The sequence below is a fragment of the Cotesia typhae genome, unplaced genomic scaffold (genome assembly GCF_013202065.1).
Source record: "Cotesia typhae breed Kobodo isofemale line unplaced genomic scaffold, CoteBio_Ctyphae scaffold_121, whole genome shotgun sequence".
In the NCBI taxonomy this organism is placed as follows: Eukaryota; Metazoa; Arthropoda; class Insecta; order Hymenoptera; family Braconidae; genus Cotesia; species Cotesia typhae.
The window spans coordinates 1786416-1807643 of record NW_027423773.1 but is presented as its reverse complement, the minus strand read 5'-3'; the positions used below and the strand labels follow the sequence as shown (position 1 = coordinate 1807643).

The following is a 21228-nucleotide window of genomic DNA, read 5'->3' as shown; positions in this document are numbered from 1 at the left end:
GTTTTTAGGAGAAAAATTTCCAAAAAATCTACACCTAATTTTTTTTAGATGCTTTTTAATTTTCCAAATTTTTTAATTCAAACCTCTGAAAAAAATTTGAATAATTATCTATAACTGGCTTAAAATTTTCAATTGACAAATAATAAATCAGGTCAACTACATTAAATTTTTTTTTAATAAATAAAAGTTAATGTTTCACTGCCACATAAATAAAAACTGTTATTTTTAACTCTAAAAATTTTTTTATACGAGGTCAATGATTAAAGTTTATGCCTCTAGGTTTTTCCAAACTGTATTTATAATTTATATATATATATATATATACATACATATAAAGCTTGAGACAGGCCTATTGTGTTATGCGCTCCTTCCCATACAAAGTTGCCGTTAATGGAAACAATCCCAACCATCGGCCGATATCTGGCAGCCAACGATTGGCCAGTTATAGGGATATGTCAACGGGCCATACTTGGTTAAACGCTGGTCGCCGTCTATTGCGGACATTAATGTTTTGCAATTAATATCCATTTATCGCCCAAAGTCTGGCTGTTCTTGGCCAATTTGTTATTTTATAATAACACAAATTTGGGTTTTCGCAGATGCATCACGCGAAGTATAATATTTAAAAAATTAAAAAAGATATTGTAATGTTTATTTAAGATTATTATTGATCCAAATAGAAGTTATATATAAACTTATATAAATAAATAAAAAAAAATATATAAACTTTTATACAAGATTATCGTAGATCTAAACAAAAATAATTAGCAAATAAAACAAGACAATAAAAATTTTAAATGTGATTTCGAAGTTTGACTTGAGAAAAGGATGGCATAATTTTTTAAACAAACATATAACCATTGGAAGGATCAACTGTCCCTTATTAGAAAAAGAGATTTAAAAAGATTAAAATTGTTTGAAAAAATTGAAAAAGATTTTATTTTTACTACTACATAGATATACACTTTACATTGAGGTAATCTTTTTGAATCTCTTTTTCTAATAAGGGATTAGCCTAAATAGGTTTGGTGCAAATTAAATTTAGAATGAAAAAAAATAATCGTCTTCAGACATTTAAAAACTTTATACAAAAATCGACAAAATTGAGTACTAATAAATTTCATAATCTGTATATGCAGTAATAAAATATATTTCAATCATTCAAATAGCTAAGTAGAATTTTTCAGTTAGATTCCAGCTTGCAGCGCAGCCGGTAATGATCGAGACTTTCACGCAGACGAACCAGGTTCGATTCCCACTTCGACTTAACCTTTAAAATTTTTTCGGAATATCCGACTAGGATCGACGCTCCTGTGCTACATCTTCTACTACTTGACTTCATAACGCCAATACGATTATAGGAATAAAAAATTCTACGGCATATCGGCTAAATTTTTAGTTTTTTTTTTTTTTTTTATTTTAACATACTCAGCCGATGATCAGCCATTAACGGCCCGATAACTTTTTTTACAATCGGCCGATAATCAACTGCCGTTAATGGGCCGTTGTTATCATTTGGACATTCAGCCGTCCGTGGGCCATTAAAAGTCGCCAATGATCGGCCGTCAATCAGTATCCTTTGCCCGTCGATGGGCCATCCGAGGGCCGGTTTTCGAACTTTGTATGGGTTAAACTCTGTCATAAAATTTTTATTTATTGGGAAACATGTAATATTCTGTTTATTTTTACCTGAATTTATTTCCAGAAAATTATGATACTGATATTGCTATGACATTACAGAGATCATCGTCCTCAGTTCACATGAAGCATGTCATCAAACTCAAAAAATAATTTTTTTTTAATTGGTAAATTGTGATTATTTATTACGAAAGACGAAAGTCTTTGAACAAATAAAAACTAATCAAATCTGGGGAATTTTGGTATCGTTAAACGAGTTTTTAATCGATTATAATTTTATAAACTGTCGTAAAGTATTTTTAAAATTTTGTCAAGAAATTTTTGTACTAATTTATAATTAAATAAAATTATCAGAAAATTTTCTATTTTAACCTAGAAATAATTTACATTTTATTTTTAGGAAACTTTTGTATTAATTTAAAAATTTCCTGAAAAATCCGTTCAAAAAAAATTTTTTCTCTACGCAAAATTAAATTTGAAAAAAATGACGTTTATTTATTTTAAAAATTCGGCGGCATCTTTTTCAATATTATGAAAATTTTCAAGAATTTTATTTTTTAATAGGGGAGGGTGGGGCAAGACGGCCCACCTAAGCCAGTATTTATATTTTGTGGCTTTCTACTATCAAGTGGATTTACACTCGTCCAACTTTGACTCAATTCACCGGAATTGTTCAAAAGTTAAAAAAAAAATTTTTTTTGGGGGGGGGGGGGGCAAGATGGACCACTTCCAAAATATGATAAAAAATAAATTTTTGAGGTGGGCCGTCTTACCCCACCCTCCTCTATGTCTCAAAAATTATTATAAATTTTGGATAATTTTTTCAAATTGATTAAAATTTTGAAAATAACTAAAAGAGTAAAGAATATCTATAAAAAAATAATACTTTAGTAATGCATCTTAAAATTAATTTTAAAATTAATTAATAAAATTTAAAGTTTATAATTATGTTTATTTATAAACATAAATATTCTTCTTATATTATGTTACATTAGTTGACTGCTTGCTACAGTTCATAGAATAAAGGTCACAATTCAAACAAAACCCCGAATTCCTGATCATTTCTATAGTACATGATTATTCATGATCAAATAAAAAACATTTTTTAATTTATTCTCTCTGTATTTATATTAGAGTACATTTGAAATTTAAAAAATTAGTCTGGTATTGAATTTAATAATCCATAATACTAGTCTAATGTTATTTAATTACCTGACACGAAGATAGAGTCTCTATTTTTGATGATGAGCAAATAAATGACTTTTGTATTTTTCTGTAGAAGTTCAACGATCGGACCTGGACTATTGTATATTGTATAGACGAACAATTGAATGTAAAACGGTATATATATACATTTGTGATCATATTGTCTCGTGGTATACCCGTAGATGATGAGTGCGTGTCAAGTATGGTGTAATTTCAAAATTTTGTGATAAATAATAATAATTAAATCTTTTAAAAAAATTGTATAAAATTTTTTAATCATAAATTTTAATATCGAGATTTAATTAATAATAATAGTAGACTGCTATAAGGGGAAGGGGAAAGATGGATAATATATAATATATAATATAAATATATCAGTATCATTGCACAGCCTATCGTCCCGCAAGCCATTAAGTCTCATTCAACGTGTGATGCATATTCACGGGGAATTGACTCGACAACGGACATTCACCCATTGCTCTTGAACCCCGCGGGTCAGACAGACAAGCAATCTTATCAAGTATCTTATCAAACTCATTTTACTAATCTAATAGATTTCAATTGTGATTTTTATTTCAATATACAGTTACTAATTAACATAACATTCACTACTTCATTCTATTATTTTTTATTTTATATTTACACAGTCGAAAAAAATATAATTAGATAGTTCATTTCCGGTTTTTAAAGAATCGCTCATATTTCCGTTGATGGCTAGTATCACTTCCAAGAAGCGATAATCGTGATTAAATTCCACGTAAAACAAAGCAAGTGTTTGTTTGATTACATATGTATCACAGATATCACTAGCTAATGACAAAAATTTTTGCAGTTGTCACTTGTGAAATATTTTCAAAAAAAAAAAAAAAAAAAAAAAAAAAAATTTTAAAATGTTTTTTCGAAAATCAAATATCGTCATAAGTTTAAAAAAAAATTCCATTAAATTCAGATTTAAGGGGGATAGCCACTGTGACGCTGGAAAAAATAGGCAATTTTCGGGAATTTTTTTTACTAGGATAATAAAGGAATTTGGGGATCGGGTTTTTTTTGTTTTATAAAGTATATGTTGAGGATAATTCTCCTAAATTTTTATTCAAAAATATTTTGTTATCACAAAGTTATAAACATTTTTGTAGAGCACCAAAAAAATTTCCCCCTCCATTGCCGGTACTGTAACTCAAAAACGGATTATCTGAAACAAAAAAAAAACCAAACGGCATTTTAATCTATAGGAATGTCGCTATCGTCGCACGTAGGGGATTTTGAAAATTTTGATTTGAGAAAAATGGCGCCATATTGAAAATTTTTTCGTCTTTTTCCTCATTTTTTGGACTCAAACAGCCTTAAAAATCTTAAAAATTAAAATTTTCAAAATCCCCTACGTGAGACGATAGCCACTAAGTAGACGAATACGGGGAAACAAAAAAATTGAGAATCGGTTCATATTTACGAAAGTTACAGTACCGGAAAGTTTGAAAAAAAGTCGTTTTGAGAAAAACGCGAGTAAAGTTTTAAGAAGATTCTCGCAACTTTAAAATCTAGTCTTTCACAAAATATTCATACTCACATCAAACTATCAAGTCCTGGGCCATATGAGGGTTCTTCCTCCTTATCTTTAGTATTGACCTTGACTTTTTTATTTTTTTACTGGCCGTTTCCATGCGGCTTTCAGCAGCTTTAACCCGAGTAGCGTCGCGCTCAGCGCAGTATGAGTAGAGTGTTGGTCCTACTTTAACATCGAGATTCTCTAATATCTTCAGAGTTGCTAGAGCCCCATCATTGAATGTAATTGTTGAAATATATAAAGCTATTTCAACAATAAGGGAATAAGAAGAATTTGTTTTTGGGGCGAGCTGCCACACTAATGCATTAAAGCTTTCATTATTATTTTGTGTAAACCCACCGACACATCGTTCCAATAACTCTGGATTCGATAGATCTTCATAAATCGGTATTAAAGCTTCCGCAATATCTGCAGGAAGTGGTGGTTTTTCAACTAATGAGTCCAAAGTATTTGTTGCCACAGCTTTTTGAAATTGACACCACGAATTTGCACCTTCAGGACAAAGAAAATGCTGCGGATCTTCGGGTGATGAAAACTTGTGATAAAATGTTTGCCAAATAGCATTATACATCTCATCAACATCATTAGAATGACGTCTGATTGCTAAACCATAATACTTTGTAAATTCATTAATTGCTTTGTCCGTTAATCGACCTTTCCCACCTAAACTTTTCTGTGTATTTTCTTCTTTTCCTGTTTTTGTCTTCTTGTTAGTTCGTTGCTTCTTCAAAGCCCTTAGTCGACTGCCCATTCGTTTTTGCACGTGATTAATACATTCCTTTTTTTTTTATCTTCACCATGTCCCCATACGGTTTAGCATCACAAATATTTTTATACGTTTTAGTGTCACCATCACCTATATAGTTTACATACTTAACGTTATGTAATAACTCTGATCGCATAAACATCTCTTTTATTCCATCTACCTCCATTTGTCCAGAAGAATTTTCATGGTTTATTGGACAGTCTAGAGCATGGTCTTGCATAAATTGATCGTATTCAGCTGTTCCTTTTTTGAGCTCATTAGCGCACACATCTTACAATAACTGGATTTCATACTTACATCTACGATTTTGCCAGTGAAGTAACCAATTAGAGAAGATATACCAAATGAAGATTTAAACCCTCTTTCTTCTTCCAACTACCGTCACCGGAGACAGAAATTCCAGGAATGTCATTGGATTTTAAATGCTTGCAGGTTTCTTGGATTTCTTCTTTAGCAGCTTTTTTCAACACTAAATCACAACAGTTTCTAGCTGCATTTCTGATTTGTGTGACCAGACGATCGTAAAAGCTATGGAACATTGGTCGTGGTAAATCCATGAAAGCACAAAATCTTTCAGCTCCAGATAACCCAATACTAATTATCCGCATTGCAAAGATGAAACGGCGATTAATTTCATACGCATTCTTGATGAGTGGACATGAATTTATCAAAACTGGATCACATTTTTGCAATTCACAACTAGTTTAAAACCTAATTCTCGAATACTTGTCTCAGTAAAGTTTACATCACCACCACACTTTTTACACGATACACAGCCACTTAGTAAATTAAATATCGAAAAAAATTTATAATTTTGTAGCTAATACTCGAATCAATTGTACAATCAGATTTTTGTGATAATTTCCTCTTGGAAGCACTATCACGTCGTTGAGAGCCAGTATTTTTTCAGTTTCATATCTGTTGAGCGGTCGATTAAATTTTTTCCCTGTCGTTTGGCAGTTTTCTTTCGTTTTTAATAACTTTACTTTGTTTACGATCCATTATTTAACAAATTTTTTTGTTAAATAAACAAAAAAAAAGATCAGAAGATTTAAAAAAATAAGTAAGTAAACAATAACGAGTACACTAAGAAACTCAATAAATTAAAGAACGAGTGTGTATTCATACAAAACAACTAAACTATGAGGTACAGTATCTCAACAATAAGAAAAAATATACGTTAAAAGTCAAATAATTGTAACGGTTGACAATCGTGAGGGAAAACAATCGCCAACCCGTACGAATCAAAGACGGAGCGAGCAGGCGACGTTTTCGTCGAAGCGCCGCGCGTAAAACGGTCAATCGACGCGCTCTTATAAAAATGACTATAACTCGAAAACTATTCGGAATTTTTTTATAAAATTTGAAATACATAATTTTGAATATATAAACTTCAGTTTAATGAAAAAAAAAAAAAAATTTTTTTTCCGAAATTTTACAGTGGCTATCCCCCTTAATACAAATTTAAAACGAATTGGTAAAATTAATTTAAAAAATATACTGACTTAAAAAGGTAATTAATTTGCGCTTCAGAATAAAGATAATTATTTATTTAAATTAAATTTATTTAAAAGATTTTTTTATAGGCTATTGTTTATTTATGATTTTTAATTTCTGTAAATTTTCCGAGGAAAAATTTTCTGACATGGCCATTTTTGACGTAATATCAAAATTAACTGTATTGAGACTTTCATTTTTTATTGTCTTCTTTTTTATAATTGTATTTAAATTAAAGTAAATGAAACAAATCAAGATAAAGTTGTTCAAAATTATTTTCTTAATTCAAATTAATTTTTTTTGTGAAAAGAAAATAATGGCAAATTGGTCAAAGCAAAACGAGTTTTTTGTTATCAATTTTTTTTTACAAAAAAAAATTTAATCGTAGCCCACATCAATTTTTAGAACGCACGTAATGTGTATCGCTATAATAAAAATATCAGAAAAGTTTTACTCTTCCCACGCAATATGTCGACGGTAAATGCATAATATAGTTAAGGGCTGAACGTATAGACATCGTTAATATTTAATTCCAATAGAATAATAAACTACGGAGTTTTTGTATCATTTTTTACATTTGTCCAAACAATTAAATACTTAATAAAATAATAATAATAAAATTTATATGATAAAATTACTCTAAATAAAATCACATGTTATATCAATTGACGTGAAATTGTTTAGTGCCAGAGAGAAAAAAAATAAATTGAAGGTTATAGAAACCGATGAGCGTCCTTGATACACCGTCGAAAAATAAAAGAAGCTTAACGGCTTCACAAGAATTTAGACATCGTCAGGTCAGACGCAAACTAAACCGATTGTAAATGTGGGATGGGATATAAGATAAGGTCACTTATTTTCATCAGCCCAGCTGCATATACTTGTTTTGTATTAACATGATAAAATAAAATGGTCATTAAATGCAACAATTAGATTTTAAAATAACTTATTTAGTCATTCTAGTCCAATAAAGTGGTTTTAAGATTTTTAGGAACGAATTAAGTTATACTGAGAAAAAATATTTATTTAAAAAATAATCATTTTCGAAAAAATAGTATAATCCAAGAGATTATACTGAATATAATCCGAGATTACGCTGAGTATAATCCAAGATTATACTAAGTGTAATCCAAATATCATTTAGTATAATCTGGATTATATTTACTATTATATGAAATTTTTTTTTAACACAGATATCACTGAGTATAATCTGGAAGGATATCTAGTGTCATTTTGTTTTTTTCGTGTACTTGCAAATTTTCATCCGAAATTTTTTTTTTTTATTTAGAAATTTTTTTTTAACAAAAAAAAAATTGTTTTAAATTTTGAACAAATTAATTTTTTTTTTGCAATGTTGCTCAATATTAAAAAAAAATAATTTTTTTTGTCAGTGTATTTAATTAAAAAACAATCGTAACAATTATATATAAATAAAAAAATTCTTTTCATAGTAAAATTGTTACCTCTTAACTTGTATAAAATAATAAATTTTGTACAGTGCAAAACAATGACAATAAGCCGGCTTGAAAATAAATTTAAGTATTTAAATCACAATGTTACGTCTAGCAGTTAGAATTTAAATATTAAAAAGTTATTCTACAACGCAAAAGGCGTTGAAGAATTGTCGTAGGTCGGGCTTGTTTTAAAGTGCACTAACCTTGAGACTGCTATGTATATATGCGATTGGAATTGAACCTATAACTCAATCAGATAAGCAGCTTTAGCATTGTGTACGATACCAAATTCAGTAGCAATAATAAAATGATAATAAAAATTTTTTATACGGCTGCAAATCATTTTTTATGCATTTTTTTTTTTTTTTTTTTTTTTTTCAAGAAATTTATTTACTAACAATCAAAACTAAACAATATAATTTACATATTTAATTTTTTTTATTTAAACAGACTACTTTGGGTTCGGATTTATTCTTAATTTATTTTTAATGATAATTCTAAATCCGACGGTGTTGACGACAAAGATATGCTCTGAAGGTCAATTTGACCTTTACTGTTATTTATTTATATATATAGATTAGCTCATTAGCATACATGACTTCAAAATTATAAAACATTTGTATTATTTATATATAACCTAACAATCATCTGTTTGTCACATTCGTTTTCAGATTATCGATGACAGCTTGTCACAAATTGTCTTTCATTAACTAACTTATTTCGTAACTTATTTCATTTAATCAATATAGGGTAAGTTTGGGTATTACTGCCGTTTTTTCTGTAGGTTTTACTTCCAAAGCATTTTTTTTTAATTTTTCGAAAATAACAATAATTTTTTTTTTTTAAACCAAAAATTTGACTCAAAAAAAATCAAGAGTGCAACAAACAAACGTTTTCTTTAAATAATAAGCATTTTACAAAAAGTTCATAAGCTTGTATTACTGCGGATGAAATTCAATGACAAATAACTTCGAGATCATAGAAATGAATGAAATACGTTTAAAAGATAATTATTTGTTTAATAAAATGACAATCATTGTCAAAAAATAATTTTTAAAAAAAATTTTTTTCAAAATTTTTATGAAAATTTTATTCTGACTAGTTTCTGCTTTAAAATTCTTTAAAAAACTCAAAAAAATAGTGTTTTATGAAACTTCTATCAGACTTTTGAGATCAAAAGCATAGAAAAGCTATTTTTTTGAGCTCAAAGAGCTCAAAAAATAAAAAATAACTGATATGTTAAGCTTTTAGGTGTGAAATTAGCGGGAATTTTTTTTAATTCAAAAAGCTCAAGTACCATTTATTTATTATTGAAATAAAAAAATCCGCAGTAATTCCTACACTCGTCGTAATACCCATTCTTACCCTAAACCAGTAGAATCATTCGACTAAATTAAAAAAGAAATTTTTTTTCTCAATTTTTTTAATAGTCAAGTGAAGAATTTTTTTTTTTAACTTAAAATAGAGACGACTGTATCTCGTTGACATCATGATGATAAATTTTCCCTTACTCTAGTTACATTAATCGAACTCATTAATTAGTTTCTTATCTCGAAGGGTGAAACGTTCAATAAACAACAGAATTACCTTACATTCAAGGCCAATCTGAATGATATTGGTAATTTCCACTTCAACACATCCTTAATATAACTTATTGTCATCATTTTAGAATCAGTAAAAAAAAACTCTGTCCAGTAAAGAAGTCAAAATTAAACTAAGAAAATTTAATCTTTAAAAAAAATTTTTTTTTTTAATTTGAAAAGTCAATTTTTTTAATTTAAGAATTATTTTTTTAAATAAATATTTTTGAATAAAAAATTTAACACAGTAAAAAATTTTCGAATAATGTATCGACACATTGCTTATGTAATTTCTATTTTTGCTCTGCGTATTAAAAAAAAAAAAAAAATAAAAACACCATAATTATTTGAAAATAAATCGAGTTTGTCCTCGTGTTATTTCTAAATAAAAATAATCTTAACTAAAAATTCGATGACGTAGGAAATCGTCCATTGAATTTATCTTCTATTACGACTAACGTTTATCTTTATTTTTATTTAGCTTCCGAATCTCACCCTCGTAGTAAGTCCCACGTAGCAAGGTGACCTTTCGTTGAACCATACAAAGTTACAGCCGAAGCGATGAGAAAGTCATTCACCACCCTTACAGCGCGTCAACTAACCCACCGAAGGACCTTAAGTAATCTTTTTTTTTTTTTTTTTTTTTTTTTTTTTTATGCGTAATATCGATATATTTATTCACCCTCCTCAGTCAAGGTTTTTTTTTTGCGCCCTTCATTCGGATTCTTTGATTTGTTTCTAAAAATCTTTTAGAAAACACTTGTCACGTAATACATAATCTCTTTTCTATTTGAAGACATTGCCCAACTTAAGTAGACTCGAAGAATATCGCTAATAATTTTTAAACATATAATAATTAATTTTTAAACATAAGGAGGGTACTTGGATCTCCTTAAGCACTCTCTGACGCTTCGCATCATAAGTCACGCAATACAGTCTTTTGGTTTTTAATTTATTAATTGCAATTAAACGACACTGAGTTACATAGCCATTTTCAATAAAGGACCTAAATTTCTTTCAAAGAATTGAAAAAAAAAAAAATTTGACTGAATTGATGGATTTTTTGGTAAGCTACAGCGTTTACGAATTTCATATTTGACAGACTTTAAAAAGAAAATTTTTTTACACTGTTTTAATTTTTTTTCCTTTTCTCCATGTAAAAAAAAAAAAATCGTCTAAAAATTGTCGTTTGTCTAATCTTAATTCTTAATATATTACTAAAATTAAAATAGAGATGAAATGTATGTGAAACCAATTTATTCGTGGTGTGATTGGTTAAATGTATCATAAGTATGAAAATATATGCAAACTCTATAGTCAAGGCACGCGCTTGCGCGCGCAAATTTAAATTCTAGTATTTAAAGAAAATAATTTGAGTATAAAAGAGTGAAAAAAAAATGGCAACGTATAATTTTGTAGAAGCCTACATTGCCGACGACGCGTAACATCCCGCCATCTCCATTGTTACTGTGGAGGCGGTTAGGTACAAGTGGGGACGGATCCGCGGTGACTGCGGTTAGATATCCACGCAGTGGATCGTCGGATTCCAGGGTTATGCCAACGTTGTCTTTCGATTAAGTTTTTTTATGACCTTCGTAGATTCAGGTCACGTTGTCCTTCGGGAAGACCTTTGACGTCTTCAGACGCTCAAGATATAATTGACTCGGCTTATTTCAAAAAATCACATTCGTATTTATTTTTTTGGCTAAATATGAAAAAAATTCAAAACAATCGGCAAAAAAAAAATTTATGCGCCCTTTTGGCGCTGCAGCGCTGCAGCGCCAAAAGGGCGTTTAAATTGATAAAATAATTTCATTTTTTTAAGGAGACAAAATATAAATTAATTTGAAGCGACGAGGTCATTAATATGTACAAGCATAAAAAAGTTGAACCCAGCAGAGCCAGAGAAGCAAAAAAAGCGGTAGCAAAACGGAAAAAATAGAACAATGACTTGTTGGAGTTTCATTGAAGAATAACCCAAGGTTGATGACATGACTGGTAGGAACCTTAGTATGTTAGCATCATCATTACCATTCACTATCATCATTACTCTTGACTTCATTGACCTTGTATAATCGGCGAGTATACTTGGGAGTCTCGGTGGTCATTTTTGAATTAACGAAGAAGAAGGGACTGCTCGATCGGACCTCGCTGAAAGACCTTGAACAAGAGTAACGAAGAACTAAGGAAGGCCAATACTCTTCTTAAGTTTAAATATCTATCCAACAAAGAAAGAAACAAGTAGAAGAAGAGGGGTATGAACAAAAGGAGTACGAGGGCGTCCTGAAGACTTGAAACAGGACCAGTCTGGGAATGTTTTAAGATAGCTAGGGTCGTGGTCTTTCCATATTCTATTTCTCTTCAAATCCCCAGACAAAAAAGGTTATAGAAAAGCATTATACACATATATTCTATATATTATAAACATCAAAAGATAGGGAACCCACGGTTGGGTCCTTGGAACCTTGACGGGTTTTGGCTTTTTATTTTTTCGGAAGAATCCCTGAATTTTATAGTCATCACACAGTTTTAGAAAATTATAACTTTTGATTAAAAATTCATAGATGTATTTTTTTTTTTTTTATATATTATAAACCCGAAAAAAATTTTTATTAAATTATTTAGATTTAAGAATTAAATTGTTCTTACCAGATTTTAGATCTAAGCAATAGTTGAATGAAAATTACATATTAGATAAAACAAAAAAAAATTTTTTTATTATTATTGCCTTGTTAGTTGTCATAAACAAGATATTTTGTTAAAATTATTTAATCGAGATTAATTCCACACAGAAAGAAACATTTCTTGACTGGAGAACAAAATTCTTGGCTCAAGAAAATTTTCGGGTGCCTGAGGAAGACCGAAGTTGTGTTGGCCGAAGTAAAAATTTTTCGAGAAATTCTATTCTTGGTCGAAGGAATTTTTTTTTAATTCAAATTATCATAAATACTTGATACAATAAATTTTTATATTTGATCAACATTTTTAGATACTTTAGGGAAGTAGCGCCACCTACTTCAGCTGAGAAAAAAATTTTCTCACCTTGAGAAAATTTTTCTAGAGAATATTTGATACCCAATTTATATTATTATTTTAGCGTGCGATTATATACATATTGAATGAAAAAAAATGATGAAATATTATTTCATCTTCCCATTTGACATGTTAATCAAAATTTACTTCTATCTTTATATTTAATTTTTTTGAGCAAGAGAGAAATTTTCTCAAGACAAGAAAATTAACTTCTATCAAGAACTAAATTTTTTGAAGCAAGAGGCTGAATTTTCTCAAAACAACAAGATTTTCTTGACTTAAATAAATTTTCTTGGATCAAAATACGTATTTCTTAAAGCAATAAAATTAATTTTATCGAAATAAGTGAAATTTCTTGTCAAAAAAATTTTTTTGAACCTTTTTTTCTGTGTAGAGCTTTTCTAAAATTTATTGGGCTTTTATTATCTTACTATAATTTACTTATACATCAATTTTCATCAAATTCTGAACGATAAATCTCTAACCGAGAGTGCTACCTTAAAAAAAATAAAAAGTTTTTGATAAGCTATACATTACTCCTAAACTTTAATCCGTTTTTGCATTTTTTCGATAAAATTTACATTTACGTTTACTGTAAACGAGAATATACTCAGTAAAACAGCTTGGTGCTTTTATGAATGAAAGTACAATGATCGAAGGTCATTTACATGAACGGAGGTATGCATGTCGTACTCTCATTCATTTAGTTCTCATGCGATAATACAGACAAATACGTTGTCAGCGTATTTTTAAATATTACTAGACCGTCCTTATGAATTTCCGACAAAATACTGAATAGACTTAACAAATATATCGTAGATAGACAATTTAAATGTTACATTTAATAAATCTACGAATTTAAATCAAACAAATTATTTTCTCAGTGTGATTAAAATTATTTTAAAGCTATAAAAAATTTTTCATTATTAAGTGATTATCCATTCTTAACGCTTAATGTCCACATCATTGGCCATTGTAATCCACCTGTCGATGCCCGTTGGAGTGAAACAGCTGCGGCGAAGCAAGCGACACTTGACCTTCGACAAAAGCCTTAAGTATCAAGTAGCATCGAATAACAAAGACTCTTGCAAAAAAATCAAAATCCTTCTAAGAATTATTTTTCGTGACTCAAATTCAACTTATTAATTAATTTTTTTCCGGAATCAGATTAATTAACAAACCAATTCCGCTAACGAGGTTTATTATATGATGCAGGAACTTAATATCAAAGTTCACCATGAGATTATCTCTCTCTCTGCTCGAAGCAGGTCGTCAAACGACGTACGCCCACAAGCTTTCAGCCGGCACGTGCTTTCTATAAACGGGAAAGTATTAGCAACTGTGCGTAGGTTGGTAAAGATATCAATTAAGATGCAGCGTGTCTTCTCGGGTAGTTCCAATAAAATATAAGATCATTTTTTGCACGCCTCATAGCGCTTCGCGCTATGAGGCATTGCTTTATTCCCGATTTTTGAAGGTCAAGTTATTTTGTGATCTTCAAATGCTTCTGCACCATATTACGTTTTTTTATTGAATGGTATGTAACTATTATTAATGCTAATGAATAGTATTGACGTAATACAACATCTGTTGAAGAATTTTTACCGCATTTAACAACTTGTTTGCACTAAAATTTTGTAGAATAAAGAGTATTACAGTTAACATATAAAAAAAAACGTTTTGTCAAAAATCAAACTTCAAACCAATCGATTTTTGAGTAATTCAAATTATTTCCTTAGCACAAAGTTTTAATTTCGAGTTGTCAGTGAAAAAACGATAAAAATTTTTATCCAATTGATGATGGAGTAAAAAAAACTAAGAAACATTTTTTTTTAAATAATAGATAGAAAATAAATAAACTTTTTTTTTCATACTACAAAAAAAATCAATTTTAAATGATTCAATAAAATTATAAATTTTTGTCGAGAAATAATTTTTTGCACGCCTCATAGCGCGAAGCGGTTGAGGTAGTGCTTTACTCCCGACACGTCAAGGTCAAGCAATTTTGTGATCTTCAAATGCCTCTATCACAACCATATTGCATTTATACAATAATTTGAGTGGACGTACATCGAGAAAACACTTTAATTAATCCATCTTGTAGTTTATAAAAATAATTTTGTGTTGCTACTTTGAAAAAAAAACGTTTCGAAAAAAATTTTACGTGGACGTCCGGATGTCTGTGCGCTGACTTTGTATGTAAACACGATAACTCCCGAAAAAATTGATGTATCGAGACCGGGCTTGTTTTATTAGTTCCAGAATTCGATTAACTGGTGCCGTATTTCATATCAGTAGCCTAGTTCACGTAGTTTTTTTTTTTTTTTTTTTTTTTTTTTTAATGAATTTTTATTAAAATTCACTATGACACACACGTATAAAAACAAAATAACTTTTCTTATTTCTCTCACGTGAAAACTATGGCGCCACTTAATCAAGTTAAAATTAGATCAACCAATCATATTGCTAGATTTTTTTAGACTGCGCGCGCATATGACAAGAAAAATGGGCGCCAATAATTCAAAAAAAAATCATAAAATATTCTGTAAGAAATTATTTAATTATTTTTTTTTCTTTTAGAAATCAATTATACAATTTATTTTTTTTTTTTTTGAGTATGAAAATTTTAAAAAATTGCATAATTTTAATACTTAAACCAGTTAAAAAAATAAAATAAAATAGATTTTAAGTAACCTTAAGACGATAATGCGCATGAAATTTTATTTGAAAAGATAAACTACGAAAAAAACCTAGTACTGGCAATTATATTATTAAGCTTGGTACATCAATTAAAAAAAGTAATATTTTTTCAAAATTCTTTAAATTAATCAGCTGATAATAAGCGTTATCAAGAATTACAACTGCGTCATTATTAACCTTCAAGCCATGAACGATTAAAAGGTTCAAGGTAATTCATAAAATAATAGTCATGCTTGCGCATTTGATAAAGTTTAAAAATTAGCAATATCTAATAACTCATAACTAATAATTAAATATAAAGTATTATGTTATGTGGATTGACAATAAAAATTTACGGAAAAAGGAAAAAAAATTTTTAAGGAAGTGAGGAAGGTACTTATTGTAATAATAAATAAAAAATGACAGATTTATGTATAATTCACCAGACAATGTTTATTCAGACGACCTCACAACTCCCAAGCGTACAAAATTACGTGCTCACTGGGCAATATGCGGGGCTGCTTTGTATTCATGCGCATTTTGTTTTGTTCATCAAAAACAACTGATTTTATAGTTTTTCTTAATGGATAGAGAAATATATCATACTTTATGTATCGTTTATTATAATTATTATTTATGTGTAGTTTATGCATAACAGTATTACGAATATCAATGCTAGATTTTTTTAATTATTTTTTAACTTTTATTTTATCATTTTTATTTCCAATCCTGTGTTTAATGATCTTTATTGCAAATTTTATTGGGTTTAAAAATTATGTAGTTTTTTTTATTATAATCAAGGGATAAATTACTGGCTTGTGTGCTCAAGCATACATATTTATATATTTAAATAATTATTTTTATACAAGAGAATATATGAGCACAATAAAATTGAAAAAATAAAAAATTATTTTTTTTTTTTTATGCAATTTATTGACAGGAAAATAAAATAAAAAAATGAATAATAAATTTTTTAAGCAAAAATTTTTTTTTCTCAAAAAAAATTTTTTTTTTTTAATGCAATATATTTTCAGAAAAATGAAATAAAAAAATGAATAAATTTTTAAGCAAAATTTTTTTTTTTGAAAAAAATTTTTTCCAAAAAAAAAATTTTTTTTTCAATTTTTGAAAAAAAAAAAAAAATGGAATTATTTTAGTTATAATTTAAATAAATTATTTTCCGTGTAAATATTTTTTTTAATACTATGCAATTGTGAAATGCTAATAGGATACAAATGGCAGATTATTTGTGTGGGGGAATAAGGCGGGCATCTCAACAACATGTCGGCGGCGGCCCGCCGCATATTTCAAAAATTTTTTTTTTTAAATCAGCCACAATTTTGAATTAATTTTGAGTTTTTATTTTTTTTTATAATTATAAATTATTATTATCATCACCATTATTAATAATAATATTATTACAATTATTATTATCATTATAATTATCATAATTATTACACCTATTTATTAATATAATTAATATTATTTTTAGGAAAATTTATCGCCAAAATTCACTTGAGTGTTTTTTTTTTTTTTTTTTTTTTTTTTAAACAACTACGGCTTACATTAAATATGTACATAATCAGAACTCACTCTAAAATATTTCACACATCCTTACACAATCAATAATATAATTCCTACAAACTAACACCCTAAATTCTACAGGACACTTCAATAAGATTAATAACTCCTGTATTATTTTTAATAATTAATATTAATAATTTTTATTTAAATTTTTATTTAAATCATTCATATATTAATACGATGATACATGATATAAAGGTACGGTAATTGCAAACTGGAGGGCCAATAAGCCAATCAGTCTCAAAAAAAAAAAATTCTCCATGATATTTCTCTTAATAAAACTTTTTCAGATATTTTTGCCAATTTTCAAATAGCCCCGACTCGCACAAAAAAATCATTCACACATTTCATTTCCGTGTCTAAATATTAAAGACACACAAAATTTAAATGTACGGATAATATAATAATAATTCTTAAAATTACAATAATTATCTTAAATAATAGAAATTAAAATTATTTTATTATTTATAGAGTAGATGATTTATGAATGAGATGGATACTATACAAGATGCGCGATATTCATGATTATCACATAGAATATTTTATTTTAAATTCATTTCAACATTAAATTAATCAATCAATCAATTAATTAATTTATATCTAGACTGATTTCCAGCAAATAAGATGTATTTATAGAAATTGCGATGCCACTTTAAGTGTCCATCTCTCTTTCCTTTTTTTAGCACTATCAAATAGGTGGGGGGCACACACGGACAATAGATATTATTTCCGCATTAATGATTAATATCTTATCATAATTATTATCAGTTAATTTTTTTTTAAATAATAAATTATTTGGTTTGTCACGCGCAAGAGCGTCCTGGCACTGATAAAAAATTTTTTGCACAAAAAAAAAAAAAAAAAAAAAAAAAAAAAAATCACTTAATAATTTTCTATGAAAATTTTCACAGGTGGGATGAAAAAAATTTAACAGGACTACGCTTCAAGAGAAAGTACCTTGCAGGGTCCAACGATAGGTCTTGGCGAGGGGGACGGCGATTTTTTGGACAAATTCAAGGGCTGTTGACTGTCAGCAATGTCTACTTGCAGCTCCATCATGTTATTAGGACACCCTGAGAGAACTAGAGTGGTAGCGCTGGTGGAATTCAGCCTGGGACTCGTGCTGGTACTCGTTGCTGCGGCGGAAAGATATCTAGGAGAAGATCCGGGTGTGCCAATAACGAGGTAGTTAGAATTTTGCTGCTGCTGTTGTTGTTGTTGTTGTTGTTGTTGTTGTTGTTGTTGTTGTTGTTGTTGTTGCTGCTGCTGTCTGCCGGTGGTGGTGGTGATAACCGAAGTGGCAGGCCACCTGGAGTAGCCAGTAGCGCACTGAAGCAACCCCTGGTTCTGGGAAGGTGACCTTGCGGCGGTAGTAGTAGAAGCGCACTGCTCCGCAGGCGAGGGAGAAGCCGCAGGTGACCTCGGACTTGCTTCGCCGCGCATAATGTAATTATGAATAATGTCAGTCCGTTTAAGCTGCTCCGCAGTCATCCTTGGGCCCTCCATCAGGCTTTTAGCCAGAGTCGAGTGCGTGCTGCTGAGCAAGCTCGCGGTTTGCGGACATTGACTCGCGGAAGGGCTCCTCGCGGGGGAGGTGAGGTGTAAATGCAATTGAGATTGTGTGTGTTGAACGACAACAGGTTCGGCTTCGGCGCTGTCCTTTTGCCTGAGCGCGCGGAATTTCTTGTGAGGTTTGTAAGCTTCGTCCATCAGCGAGTTGGTGTCGTAAAGCGGAGGTGCCTGGAGGACTCTCTTCAGCACGGGCATGTCTTCGACCTCTTTGTCCTCAGACCTGGGACTCGAGCAGACAGAAGTCGGCGCGCTGCTGGCGCTGCTGCTCGCAGGCTTGTCAGTTTTTTCCGTTCCGGATTCTATTCCGCTGTCGCTGGGCGAGTCTAGCTTGCGAAACCGCGAACACTGGGGCGGCTGGGGTGTTTTGGACATCGCAGTGCGGTGCAGTTCGTCGTCCCCCGAGCTGGTGCTCCCGGAATTAGCGCGGCGCCGGTGAGGACACAATCCGCCGGCTAAAGTCGCGGCTAGAAGCGGCGCACTTGATGCGTGGTGCCCGGGGGTGGAGTGGTACTCTGTTAAAGACGCTACTTCGCCGCTGCAAGTGCTCTCGGTGCTTGAGACGCTTCCCAGAGGGCTTTTTACCGCTTCGTCTAAAGTCACGTCCGATGCTGATCCCCAAGAAGCTGTTGGTTCTTCTTCCATAGGCCACTGCTGCTGCTGCTGCTGCTGTTGTTGTTGCTGCTGCTGATGATGTTGCTGCTGCTGCTGTTGCTGTTGCTGTTGCTGCTGCTGCTGTTGTTGCTGTTGCTGCTGCTGAGCTTGCAGTTGCTGCTGCTGTTCAGTCATTTTAAACGCCAGGAGCTTTTCTGAGTGTAAAGTGTTAAGAGTTCTGAGATCGGGAATTTTTTTGAGCAATTCGCGAAGAATGTCCGGATGCTGAGGGTGATTTTGCGCTAACACAGTCTGGAGGGCATTACGGAGTTTGTTGTGCATACGCTCGACAAGATCAGTATTACGCAGACCCGGCCTATCAGCCGCAATCACTACCACTGAACAGAAAAGTCCTAACTCCGCGTCTGAAAGCCGTAATGAGTTTACGCGCTCGGCAAAGTCAAACATTGAGTCCATTAGGAATCGCGCGTTACTGTTGTGGATGGAATCTCTTTTGAGCACTTGCCCGTTTAGACAGATCATACTATTTGTTTGCGCGTCGAACATGCACGCGAGCCTTACTAAAAGAACTTCAAACACTCCGGCTTTTAGCAGGGTCACTTGGTCGTCCTGGGCGAGCAAGTTGAAACCCGGAATGCGTTTCGCGAACTCCACTACTCCACGTATCGCGGGTGAAAACCTCTTTGAGAAGTCCTGCAGGAGCTCTTGCTGACCGGTCAATGGCTGAGGGTTTGGGTTCAGCGGACATGCCTGCAATCAAAAAGATTTTTTTTTTTTGTTAATATAAGTACTAGCTCTTTAGAAGGTTTTAGCTATTTAGAAACAAAGGTTTGTTGTTTCATTGGAATAGTTGGTGACCTCCGGCGGTGACTTTTAACTAAATGTTACTTCCGTCTTTTAGTCTCGAGGACGCCTTCATCAAACTATTTCCGCGTTACTCGGTAATCATTCAAGGTTCGGGTGATGCCACCAAAGTTTTTGAAGTCGAGGTCAATGTTTTATTATTGCGTAATTAAATTCTAAAAATAAAAAAATAAATTTCCAAAGCCAAAAAGGACGTATGTTTTAACTTATACGCCCTTTTAGCTTTAGGACATTGAAAATTTAGTGACCTAAAGCCAAAAGGGCGCATCATTTTTTTTTGCCGATTGCTTTGAATTGTCATTTATATGTTACTAATTTAAAAAAAAAAAAAAAAAAACAAATCAACTCTAATAAATTAATAAATATAATTTTTGAATTATAAATTTTAAGAAAATTGCTTTTTTGAGCAATTTTATAATTTTAATTAAAAAGGAAAAAAAAAAAAAACAGTTGCGATATCTAACATGGTTGGTGAGTCAGAGGCATAAATCCCTATCCTAACTGCTGTAATACGCCCTTTTGATATTTGGGTCGCGTGTTATTATTTTTAAAAAAATTTTTGTAGCTTATATTTGGCATCATCAGAAAGGTCTTGATAAGAATTAATGCCTTTTGGTTTTATGTCAAGTTTTTGGAGGAGTTTTTAATAGTTTGTTGATTCTATAAATTTATTCGGTCCATTAAATTATTTATAATTGATCCTGTGACAGCACAATTATTTTTAAAATTTATTTAAACTACTAAAATGATGATAAAAAAATAATTTTCTTATTAAAAATTTCTAAATCTCGGAAGTAGAATAGTGACTCTAGATTTCTAGTAAAAAATGATAAAATTTATGAATGACGGGCACTTACCAAGGTTGGTGGGCAGGCTGTATAATTGGGTGTTTCTCGTGCCCTTGTGAGTACCGGAGCGACCTTATCGCGGGTAAAATCACATGTGTCAAGGTGAGCACGCACTACTGTCGCTAGAAGACGCTGTTCATCCTCCAGTTCGGCAGCAACTGCTTTCTCTTGGGAACGACTATGGGAACTCTGCTGCATCGCTGCCAGAATTCGGGCTTTTTCACGCTTTGGCACACGGCCGAATCGAACCGCTGGAACAATAAAAATAAACATTTTTTTTATTAATAATTGTCATTGATTTTAAAGGAAAATATAGTTGCACGATGAATTG

General features: G+C 30.9%; 1 protein-coding gene and 1 long non-coding RNA gene across 6 annotated transcripts in view; both read right to left on the bottom strand.

The window, feature by feature from the left end:
• Window positions 1-3917: 3917 nt before the first annotated feature.
• Window positions 3918-4710, bottom strand: LOC141533754 (uncharacterized). The gene is made up of 2 exons (XR_012480343.1): window positions 4412-4710; window positions 3918-4036 (listed from the first exon to the last, which is right to left on the bottom strand). It is a non-coding gene; the product is annotated as an uncharacterized LOC141533754 (long non-coding RNA).
• Window positions 4711-15844: 11134 nt separating this feature from the next.
• The window catches only part of E75 (ecdysone-induced protein 75), a 107623-nt gene continuing 102239 nt past the window's right edge, over window positions 15845-21228 (bottom strand). For all 5 annotated transcript variants that reach the window (XM_074252491.1, XM_074252492.1, XM_074252493.1 and 2 more), the window contains 2 exons: window positions 20907-21148; window positions 15845-19935 (listed from right to left, as the gene is read on the bottom strand). In XM_074252491.1, coding sequence (XP_074108592.1) covers window positions 17938-19935; window positions 20907-21148 — 2240 coding nt within the window. In that variant the 3' untranslated portion in view covers window positions 15845-17937. The remainder of the gene's footprint in view (window positions 19936-20906; window positions 21149-21228) is intronic.